General features: G+C 41.2%; 1 protein-coding gene across 1 annotated transcript in view; it reads right to left on the minus strand.

The window, feature by feature from the left end:
* The window catches only part of LOC103092368 (uncharacterized), a 1666349-nt gene that overhangs the window by 1311977 nt on the left and 341844 nt on the right, over positions 1-12528 (minus strand). Inside the window, exons 34-37 of the mRNA XM_056825346.1 lie at positions 7043-7318; positions 6421-6672; positions 3057-3332; positions 2425-2676 (exon numbers count right to left, since the gene is read on the minus strand). Of these exons, the coding sequence (XP_056681324.1) occupies positions 2425-2676; positions 3057-3332; positions 6421-6672; positions 7043-7318 (1056 nt within the window). The remainder of the gene's footprint in view (positions 1-2424; positions 2677-3056; positions 3333-6420; positions 6673-7042; positions 7319-12528) is intronic.

Genomic DNA, 12528 nt, shown 5'->3' on the forward strand with positions numbered 1-12528 from the left:
ATGAATTCTATGGCTAATAAGTAAGGGTTAAAAAAAGTTTGCATGATGTTTTTTTCAACTGCCCTGTTACCTTTCCAAATGATAATGAGTTTGTGGATCTCTCAATCATCCCCAAGGTCTCTTTATGCAATCCAACATGGCATTAATAGTTTGTCTCCAATTTCCCCTTTTTTAAATCAACCATCCCCCATTAATTTAACTTTTTTCTGTGGCATTTGTACCAGTCACTGCCCCATGGAGGCCAGTGATTTTTTCTGATTTGGACTTTTTTATTCCAGGATAAGACCTGATATCAATCCCCAATAGTATTCATCTTATCACATTCCATCTTCTGTGCCAGCTTCCTGAGCTACTTCTGCATCCTATCTGCTTTTGCCATCCCTATATTTCCAATTTTTCTTTTTCTCTTTTCCTTCCAGTTACAAAATTATGCTTTCTGCTTGTCTGTATAATCAGTCGAACAATAATGGTCACCATTTACAAAGCTCTTTTCATATGTTATTTCATTTGATCCAAGTCACTCATAGGGACAGTTCTGTTTCACGAACAGAAACTTCAGAAGATTTGTATGAACTGATGCAAAATGAAGTGAGTAGAACCAAAAGAGTAATTTATTCAATAACAACAATGTTGTAAAGGCAAACAACTTTGAAAAATTTGGGACCTCTGATCAATGCAGTGGCTAACAAGGATTGCAGAAGACCCATGATAATAAGTTACTCACTTTCTACAAAAAACTACGGACTCCCTATGAAATCAGCTGCCTCCCTTCAGAAATAGGATGCAACAGGGTGTAAGTTGCAACAGATATTTTTTAAGCTTGGGAAATAGATTTCCTTGATTGTCCATGTGACATTATAGGTGTATTTTAATCTTGAAACAGTTACTAATGTATTAATATTGCAACATATGAACTCATGTACGGGATTCATAGGCATAGTAGTTCTTGATCATTGTATTTAATAGGTACTCTATTAATTCTGACCACTCTTCAAATCTACAGTCCAAAGGTCAGAAGAATTCCTGGATAGGCTGCCACAGGGTCCTAGTTCCCACCTTGTCAGACCAGATTCTATACCAGTTCACATGCTTAATTAACCTCCTCCTCTTTGATCTTGTGGTTGTCAGATGAGCCAATGTTAAGTCTTATGCCTTGTCACATGAACATTAGCCACCTCCCATTCCCCATTGCTTAATCCTCCAATAAAAGATTGAGGAAATAAGTTAAGAAAAAGCTCTTTTAAACCACAGGTGTCAAATACATAACCTGCAACATTCTCAGGTGCTACATGAACCAGGGGAAAAGGTAATTGGAAAATAGTTAACAAAAGAAAATGACACAGAGATAATTATATGATCATTTAAAATGTATGCTTTCATCATCCTCATGTACAGATTGAGGCCAATAAAAAATCATTCCACCTCTGAAGTATATCCTGTTGGTGTCTGACTTCCCCAAGGTCACTTCCCCACTTCACAATTCTATCTCTCCCCCCTGCTCTCCATTCAGAACATTCCTAGAGGCAGGGACAGGAAGTTGGGATACCCCTAAGGTTTGTAACAATAAAACTACATGAAATAAAAGGAAACTAAGGCCAGAGATGATCTCTCTATGGTCCTGCTGTACATTAATGTGATTATGGGAATGGAGGGTCTGTCATCTGTACATAGGAAAGTCAGACCAGTGAATTAATTGGGCAGCAGGAATTCTACAGTGGATCCAGCTACTGAATGCTAAAGCCAATAGATCAGAACCAGGATTCACAAGAGACATGCTTCCATGTGTCATTTAATGCCACAAAGAGGAAAATATATGTCCAATGGTGAATCTCTTTGTGTGAAAGGAGACAAAGTTTATATCTTCCTTTCCATCTCCAGAATTTCCCTACCAAGGGGAATCAAGGCCAGCCCCATTGCATGACCATAGCTTATACTCCAACCAAGAATAGAAATATTCCGTGGATCCACAGCACCAAGGGAAAGGGATTGAAGGAAAGAGTATTGGGCAGTCATTGAACCTGCGGTCCTAGAATTTGGGAGATGAAGAAGGTTGTATATCACTAGGACAGAAGAGAATAATACAATATCAATAACAAGGATGATGAAGAAAACTCACATGCTTTTTATACCTACCATATAAAAAGGACCTTTACTCATAGAATGCTATTATATACAGAGAAAATGTAATTCATTTTTCCAGATAAAGAAACTGAGGCCTCAAAAGGAGGAGTCATTTACTACACAGAGAGTAGACAGAAAAGAAAGGATTCTATCCAAGTTTTATGATTCTGAGCTCAGGGCTCTTTCTACCACAATGCACTGTGCCATGGGACCAGGGGGGGGGAAGTGTCACTTTTGTCTATTTCTGTCATGCCAGGGAAAGAGAGCCCCACACAAAGTTGGTGGCCCAATCCAGATACTCACCATAGATTGTAATATTCTTGGTTGCAGTACGAGTCAAACCAGTGAATAAGTTAGATGCAGTACAGGTATAGGTGCCAGCATCACTCAGGGATGCAATAACAGAAAATGTGGCTGAGTTGCTGATCCTTTGTCCATTCTGTAACCAAGTGAATTGTGCTGCTGGGTTAGAATCAGCAACACAGCTCAAGGTAATATTTGCCCCAGTAGGGTACTCATTGGCTGAATGTACAATTGTGGCGATATCTGGGCCATCTGGAAGAAAGAAAAGGATTCCATATTGAGATTATGGCAGAAATAAGGGGGCATCTCCTAGTCTATAACCCATCACCAAGAACCACTGTGTCTCCCTGATCCTCCTTTGAGCTGGGAAATTCACAACTCATCTTCTACTTTTCCAGTGTGGATCTGAACTTGGAAGATCTTAGGGCTTTCTCCAGTTCAGCACCCTGGCTGGCCACCCTCAACCAGAACACATGGCAAGGCCAATTTGGGCTCCCTAAAGATGAAGGGGGTTGGGAACCTCAGAGCCTACCTCTTTAGCTCTCAGAGAAGGGACTGAATTAGCCTGGGCCTCTGGGAACACACCACCAGGCTATAAGAAGGCACCATATAGGAAGAAGCAATATACTCACAGGTAACATTCAATGTGAATGGATTACTCCTTTTCCTAAACAATGGGTTCTCGATTTCACACACATAGGGCCCTTTGTTTTCCGATCTTCTGAGACTGCGGATAGTGAGTGTCCTCTTATCCGGTGACAGCTGTATCCTGTTACCACCTGGGGCAAGTCCATTTAAGAACCACTGGTAAGCGTGAATTTGACCCGTAGCATTGCATGTCATTGAGAAGTCGTTGGTCTCCACTGCAGTATTGTTGGAGGTGAGAATGTTAGGTTTGGACAGTGGCGCTGTGCAGAGAATAGACAGAAAATGACTGTGTTGGTTCTTTTTCTTAACTTATAACCAAATAAGTGGTTTGGAAGTGGCCTGTTTAAGACCTTGGCAAGGCAGGAGGCCAGAGACCAAAAACCTGTGATTTCAATGGCAAGGACACCCCTTTCTCTGGTGCAGATCACAACTCCTCCAGGCCTTAGGAAAAGTTCAGCTTCAGTTCCTGTGGCTGACAAAGACATTCACATGGAGCCCAAGTCCCGGGTGCTCAGTCTTTCTGGGCTGAGGGAAGTAGGACTGGGGATGACAGACCCCAGTCAGAAAAATCTGGGGAGATTTAATTGCATCTATCCAGGAATTCACTGAAGCACTATCACTATTAGAACAACTTGAAGAAGAACCTGAAAAGATTCAAGTTGTAACTTCTATGTGTGACATACCCACAGATATACCACAAGGGGTGTTTGCAAAATATCAAAATGATATGAGTTAGATTAAATCTATTACTCCTGTTAGGATTGAGGTCAGGGAAGGAATACCATCTAAGATACCACAATACAAATTGAGTAGAGAAGCGAGAGAAGAGATAACACCTATCATAAATAGTTTGCTTGAGCAAGGTATATTGAGACCTATGGTATCTGAATACATTTACCCAATATTAGCTATTAAAAAGAATAAGCTAAATGAAGATGGAACTCCTGCCTGGAGATTTGTGATGGATTTAAGGGCTGTGAATAATTTTATATGAAAAAAAACACACTATAACACCATCTCCAGACAATATCACAACTCAAATACCTGCAGAGTCTAGGTGGTACACAGTGTTGGACCTGAGCAACACTTGCTTCACTATACTATTGCACCTTGATTCTCAAAATATTTTTGCTTTCCAATGGAGACAAACCCAGCTATGCTATGCAAGATTAGTGCAAGGATGTTGCGAGTCTGCTTCAATATTTTGTCAACTGTTGCAGAGAGATCTAGCTACCATAACTTTCAAACATAGCAGATTGATACACTATGTGGATGATTTGTTGCTAGCATCTCCTGACCCTAAAACATGTTTGGAAGATTCAAAGAAATTATTGATAGAACCTTATAAGAGGGGACATAAAGTTTCTAAAAAGAAGATTCAATGGGTCCTACCACCAGTTGAATATTTACGATTAGTCCTGGAGGGGGACACCAGGAAAATATCTAATAAAAGGAGGGCAGACATACAGAAGCTAGGCACCCCTAGAACTAAGAAAGAACTTAAGAGCTTTTCTGGCGGTTGCTGGTTTCTCAAGGCAGTACATAGTAGGATATTCTCATATTTCCAAGTGCTTGATTGATATGACAAAGAAAGATATTAAAGAACCATTGCAATTAAATAAAGAACATTTACATGCTTTGTCACAGTTGAGAGGAGCTATTTTATCAGTTCCAATTTTGGGAATACTTGATTATATGAAAGAATTCCACTTGTATGTCCATGAAGCAAAAGGTGTTGCTTCTGGAATATTAGCACAGTATTTTGGGTTAAATCTGAGGGCTATTGCATTTTACAGTCCTATCCTTGACACGGTTGCACAAGGAATGGTTCATTGCCTCAGGAGCTTAGTAGCTACAGCTCTAATGGTCAAGAAGTCATATGATATAGTACTAGGATGTAAATTGCATGTGTATTCCGCACATCAAATTGAAAAACTGTTATGGTCGCAGAATATGCATTCATTCACCGATGCAAGAATATCCCAGTATGAAGTCATTTTGTTAGGCAATTATAACATCACAATTCATAGATATGCACCATCGAACCCAGAAACTCTGATCCCTGATTTGCCAATGGATGGAGAAGTATTGCATGATTGGGATCAGATGGTGGAACTCATGCATAGGCCAAATGAATGCCTTAAAGATACACCTCTTATGGATCCAGAAATAGAGTTATACATGGATGAATCCTCTTATGTTCGTGATGGGAGAAAATTCACAGGGGCAGCAGTTGTTGACAATGACAAAACTCTTTGACATGCATCACTGCCAAGCCATGTCGGCACTTAGGGAGGATCATGGCCCTAGAATTAGCTAGAGGGAAAAGAGCTAATATTTTTTCTGGATTCACAATATGCTTTCTCCACGGTGCATTGGTCATCATACATATGGTAATACAGAGGGCATAAAACTTCAGCTGGGAAACCAATTGCATATCGCAATCTGATAGATCATATCATAAGTGCTGTAGACTTTCCTAAAGAGGTGGCCATAATCCATTTTAAGGCACACACTCATGGGAAGGACAGAATACCCCTAGGGAATGACTGAGCAGGCACAACATCAAAGTACGCTGCTAGGTTCGATCCTCACCATGTGCTGAATTTCTCTCTGATCAAAAGGCAGGATCTCACTGAAGCCTAGGATGGAGAAGAGATGCAGTCATGGAAAGAGCAGCTAGGTACTAAACTAATCAAGGGTGTCTGGATTGCACAAGGGGGTAAACCTATTCTCCCTTAAAAGGTATATCAACATCTATGCACTGTAAGTCATGCAGAAGGACATTATGGAGTGCAAGGGATTCTGGATACCATAAAGAGATATTGGACAGCACCAGGAATTACAAAAAATACCATTAGAACTTGTCAGGCATGTGAAACATGCAAGAGATATAATCAAGGACATTTTAAGAGTGCTGCATTGGGAAGCAGACCACTCAGCTGTATGCTTTTTCAGTGTATTCAAATTGATTATATCAACATGCCTAGAGACAAGGGATACAAATATGCATTGGTGATTATGGATAAATTGACTAGATGGGTTGAGGCATGTCCATCCAAGAAAAGTGACACTGCTATATACAGAGCAAATATTATTAACTTTTCCAGATGAAGAAGCTGAGGATGTGAAAGGAGGAGACACACTTACCACACAGATAATAGACAGAGGAGGAATGATTAAATCCAAGTTTCATGATTCTGAGTAGAAGGTTCCTTCTACCACAATGCAATGTGCCATGGGACCACAGAGGCAGAATGTCACTTATGTCTATTTCTCTCCATGTCTATTTCTGCCAGGGAAAGAGAGAGCCCAACACAAAGTTGGGGGCCCAATCAAGCTACTCACCATAGATCATAAGAGTCTTGTTTGCAGTGCGCGTCAAGCCAGTAAATGAGTTAGTTGCAATACAGGTATAGTTTCCGATATGATTCAGGGATGTAATAATAGAAAATGAGGCTGAGTTGCTGACAGATTGTCCATTCTGTAACCAAGTGAATTGTGCTGGTGGGTTAGAATCAGCAACACAGCTCAAGGTAACATTTATCCCCGTTGCGAACTGATCGCTTATATGGTCAATTGTGGCAATATCTGGGCCATCTGGGGGAAAAAGAAGGATTCCATATTTAGATTATGGCAGAAAAGAAGGGCATCTCCTAGTCTGTAACCCATCACCAGGGACCACTGTGATGCTCCTTTGAGCTAGGAAATTCACAGCTCCTCCTCTACTTTTACAGTTTGGATCTGAACTTGGAAGATCTTAGGGCTTTCTCCAGTTCAGCACCCTGGATGGCCACCCTCCACCAGAACACATGACAAGGCCAATCTGGGCTCCCTAAAGATGAAGGGGTTTGGGAACCTCAGAGCCTAGCTCTTTAGTTCTCAGAGAAGGGACTGAATTAGCCTGGCCTCTGGGAACACACCACCAGGCTATAAGCAGGCACCATATAGGAAGAAGCAATATACTTACAGGCAACATCCAGTGTGAATGGATCACTCCTATTGCTATAAAATGGATTCCGGATTTCACACTCATATGGCCCTTTGTTATCTCTTCTTGTGAGCCTGCTGAGAGTGAGTGTCCTCTTATCTGGCGACAGCTGTATCCTGTTACCAGCTGGGGCAACTCCGTTTATGAACCACTGGTAAGCGTGAATTTGGCCTGTAGCCTGGCATGTCAATGAGAAGTCCTTGGTCTCCACTGCAGTAATGTTGGAGGTGACAATGGTAGGTTTGGACACTGGCGCTGTGCAGAGAATAGACAGAAAATGACTGTGTTGGTTCTTTTTCTTACCTTATAACCAAATAAGTGGTTTGGAAGTGGCCTGTCTAAGACCTTGGCAGGCTGGAGGCCAGACACCAAGAACCTGTGATTTCAATGGCAAGGACACCCCTTTTCCTGTGCAGATCTCATCTCCTCCAGGCCTTAGGAAAAGTTCAGCTTCAGTTCCTGTGACTGACAAAGACATTCACATGGGGTCCAAGCCCCGGGTGCTCAGTCTTTCTGGGCTGAGGCAAGCAGGACTGGGGATGACAGACCCCTTCATCCAGCACCTGGGCTTGGATTTGAGGCCTTTATAGCTTGGCAGAACCACCAAGAGTTTATGATTCCTTGGCCTGGGCTTTCGGAAGCCAGTGTTCCTTACCTTGACAGCTTGATAAGGATATTGGGAGAGGTTGGTGTGGATAGACCAGGGACAGGCCACAGGGAGACTGTGCTCAGAAAGGGAAACTTTACTTTAATTCTGAAGAGGAAAGAAAAGGAAAGGCAGAGAGTGGAAATAGATCAGTTAGTATCAGGGAACAAAAGGAAGAGCCTCAGGTTTGGAGTCAGGTCAGACCTGGTTCAAGTCTGTAGATTTCAAACCCACAATAACATCTCTGGTGCCTAGGACATGATTTGCCCACAGGAAGTAGTTCCTACCCTTTACAGAAGATTCTGGAATTCCCTGCTTTGGCCTCTCCCTTTTCCTTAGGTGTTTCCTACCCTATAAGATAAGAATGAGAATGTTGAAGGTGATCTTCAAGCTCAGATATGGTTTTATGCTGGGAATCTAAACTAATGGGGAATAATTTTCCCAGAGTCTTCATGGCCCAAGGAGAGCCCTTTCCTTATCTCTAGTTGGAAGTAAGGCCTTGCCACTGAGAGAGATATGTATACCAGAGCAATCTCTGGGGCACATGCATGAGGATCATCAGGCCTCTGTCCTGGGTCATCCATGGCCAGCTGTCTTAAAAATAATTTTCAAATTGATAGTCATTAGTTAGAAATATTTCAGCTTCCTTGACCTTTCTCCTTGTTATTTTGGTAGAGCTTGCACTCCATCCCTGGGTCTCCATTGGGAAGTTTAATGTGAGGAAGAGTGAGCCTCCCATTTGTATCCAGTAAAGCCAAGTGACACTGGCCAGGACAGTGACAAATCTGAGGTCAGCTAGCTACTTTTTGTAGTGGGGGGAGAATATGAAGGAAAAGTGAGCATTCTCCTGGGCATAAAGGCCATGGTAGGACTTTTTGGAAGGTGTTTTGGCAGCATCAATGGATACAGTGCCTGACATGACATAATGACTAGTGGTAGCCTAAGAGGGAGAAAGACCTATGTTCAAATTCTGTCTCAAAATGTTACTGGCTGTGTGTCATACTAGCAAGTCCCTATCTGTGTCTCAGTCTCCTGATCTGTTAAATGGGTAAAATAATCTCTCAGTCCAAGTGTTATTGGACCAAATGAGAACATATATAGAAGTTCTGTATAAATCCTGAAAATAGACCAAACAAATGTTCAGAGGAAGGAAAGTACAGAGTGTGAGTCTGAGTACCAAATGTAGACTCATGCTGTCTGAGCACACAATGCATGGCCAGAAGTATCTGAAAGGCCTGATTCCCTTTTGTGAATGGTTAAGGTTTAATGACAGACCAAGAACACTCAAGGATAGTCTGTAGGCAATAGAGAGTCATGAGCAGAGAAGAGACTAGAGCACACACATATTTAATTGAAGGACCAATTGAGGGCACTAGAGATGCTTAGCCCAAAGAAGAGAAGACTTGAGTGGGAGAGGAGACGTGTCTCCATGGACTGGTGGAGTTATAATGGGTTCTGTGACCCTGCCAGGGGATGTTCAGTGGCTTACATTGATCAGGTGGGGACTATTTTCCTTTCTCCTTACAGCAACATTCAGGTACCCTTTTATCTCTTGTCTATCACAGAACAACCCTTTTTTAACCCTTACCTTCTGCATTAGAATCAATACTATGTATTGTTTCCAGAGCAAAAGGGCCAGGCAATGGGGGTTAAGTAACTAGCTCAAGGTCACAGAGCCAAAGAGGATCCAGTTTTAATGGACTTGACTCCCTGATCATTTCTCTTCCTAAAATGATTTGGGATGCCTTGGGGAACTAACTGAGCAGGATTCCTGGCCTGACTCTGCATCAGTGCTGAGACCCATAAACAGGTCCACATCCAACACAATCCCTTCATGGGTGAGGATGGACTCCAACATTTGCCCCTCTATGATCAGATGCAAATCAGGCTGGCTCAATCATCCCTGGCCTCAGATATTCCTCTCTTGCTATTGGTCTCCTTCTGTCCACTAGGTGGAACTACCAGGTGTGACAAGGAAATCACTTTTAAAAGACTGATATATATTAATTTAAGGTCGACAAGGAATTCAGCTATGTAATTCCTTAATGAAAACTCAAGTCAGTCCTCAACCTTTTATGGAGTTTTAATTACAAACAGGAGGAAGAAAGGAATTAGTGATAGAGAGATAGAGGGAGAGAGAAAGGGGAGAGAAGGGAATAGGGCTTGAATACCCCTTCTGTTTAGGCTGGGCCAAAAGGCCCAAGCCCTTAGATAGCTGGGGCAATGAAAGGAGATCAGTCCCTATTACTCACGTGACCAAATATGGAGAAACAGTCTCCAGGGCCCCCACCTTCAGCTTCCTTCAGTGCAAGCTTCTCAGAGCACACCACAACCACTCTGACAAACTCCTCAATCACCCCCAGTATTCAGACCCTCCTATCCTTCAGGAAAACCCTCCAAGTTCCCTCCCCTCAGTCCTCACATCTCCCAATCACCTGTCCATCAATTTCCCTGTGCCAATGGAGGCTCTAGCTTAACCCAGGACCACCCAGAGGTCTCTGGCCTTTGCACATGTCTGTTGAAGGTCATATTTTCAAATAATTAAATCTTTGATCCTTTGCTACAGCCCTTTCTAAATCCTGTTAACCTGAGGAGGATAGAGATTGGAATAATTAAATTTTGATCTAGGCTGCAGCCCTTACTCAATCCTGTTAGGACTGAATAGGGTGGAGATTGATTCCAAGTATCTCCATTGTATCAATTCTAAAATCAATCATGACTCAAAGAAATTCCTGTTCTATGCTTTAAGCATAGGTCAAAGTCCTTTCCATTGTTCAGCAAAAGGTTTCTGTCCTAAAGTAATCTTAAGAAGGGAAGAGGAGGAAACTCCCATGCCAATGGGGTTCACATTCCAAAAGCCAAGACCCACTATCAATAGGGAATTTTTCAAGTATGAAATTTCCCAATGGTGAAATTTCCAACATTTATAAGTCTAAGAAATTTTGAGGTTTACACAGGACAGGAAGAACTCTGGCTCATAAAAAGTTTCAGAGTAGCAGTTGACACCTAATGTGATCTAGGGCATCTTAACCTCTCTAGGGCTGTCTGTGGATACAACTGACTTCAGTTCCCTGGAAAGATCAGGAAATGTCCAATTAAACAGAAAATCCTGAAAATCCAAAGAGAATTTAATAAAATCAAAAGAAAAAATGCAGAATTAAATAAATCTAGGATCTGTTTTTTTTTTTTAATAAAAATACAACTAAATAGATGACCCATTGGTTAATTTCATTAAAGAAAGAGGAAAACATAATTCCCAAAAGCAAAAATGAAAAGGATGAATGAGTTAGCAATGAAGTGGAAATTAAGGAAATTCTGAGCAATTATTTTGAGCAATTATGTACCAGCCATAACTCAGAAACAAAGAGTCATTGAAGGGTTACATCTAAAAAGCAAATCGGGAAAGGCTTTACAAAGTTATAATTGTGGATTGTCTTATGGCTCAATTAATATGGAAAGGCATAGAATATGTGGTTTCAGGTTTAGGATGGTATCCTCATGAAATCTGGGTACCCATTGCTAAAGATATACTACAGAAATATTTAGTCTTTCCTATTAGCATACCCCATTACTATTACCACCTACACTCCACAAGGTTAATTTTCTTTTTTGTCCCAACATCCTGTTGTTTTTCCTAGTGTTCTAAGAGATCTTCCAGTATCAGGACCTAATGTTTATGTTGATGCGAATGCTAGTTATAAGGCAGGAGTATACAAGGAAGGTAGCTACCTGTCATTTTTACCACTCCTTTTTCTTCTACCCAACAAAATGAATTAACAGCTGTTTTGCTAGAATTTTGGTTATTTCAGGAGCCTTTCAACCTCATAATGGACTTTAAATATGTTTTTCAGTCTTTGCAAGGTGTAGAACAAGCTGTCATCAGATCTACTCAAAGCAATGTACAAATGTTATTCTGTAAATTACAAACTGTCATATGACAAAGGACACATCCAGTGTATGCCATGCATGTACGCAGTCATACCAATTTACCTGGACCTATTTTTAAAGGAAATGATATCATAGATCAAGCTTTGATTGCTCAATGTTATCTTACTGATATGCAATTAGCTGAGGAATCCATCATAGATTTCACCAAAATAGTACTGCTTTAGGCCAAATGTTGCAACTCACTAAAGATCAAGCCAGGAGTATTGTTAAAAAGTGTCCTAATTGTGTTCCAAACTATCCCCCAATGTATATTGGTGTGAATCCCAGAGGCTTAAGTAGTACAGATATACGGCAAATGGATGTGACTCACAAACTGTCCTTTGGACGACTTAAATATATCCATGTCACTGTGGATACTTATTCAGGGTTTTTATGGGCTTACTTTTCAGATGCCTGGTCCCCCCAGAACATTTAAAACAGATAATGGACCTGCTTATACTTCCAAACAACTTTTTCTTTTTTGTAAAACTTGGGATATTCAACACCTCACAGGTATCCCATACATTCCACAAGGACAAGCTATTGTGGAGCATAGTAATCAAATACTAAAAATGTTTCTTTTAAAACATAAAGGGGGAGACAGCACCCCACATCAACGATCGGCAATAACTGTATATACTATAAATAATTTGATCTTTACTTCCAATAATATATCCAGAGCTGAAAATGTTTTCTCTGCATTTTCTTATGAACGAAATTGAGGTACCACTACTCCTGTATTCCCTGCTACAGAAGAAAAATTTGTCATATGGAAAGATGATGATCAATCCTGGCAAGGACCTCACCCAGTGGTCCTGCAAGGCCAAGGCTTTGTTTGTGGCTCCACAGGTAAAGACAGTGTATGGCTCCCTTCCTGCTGAGTTCAAGAGAC

The sequence above is a fragment of the Monodelphis domestica genome, chromosome 4 (assembly GCF_027887165.1).
Source record: "Monodelphis domestica isolate mMonDom1 chromosome 4, mMonDom1.pri, whole genome shotgun sequence".
Taxonomy (NCBI): Eukaryota; Metazoa; Chordata; class Mammalia; order Didelphimorphia; family Didelphidae; genus Monodelphis; species Monodelphis domestica.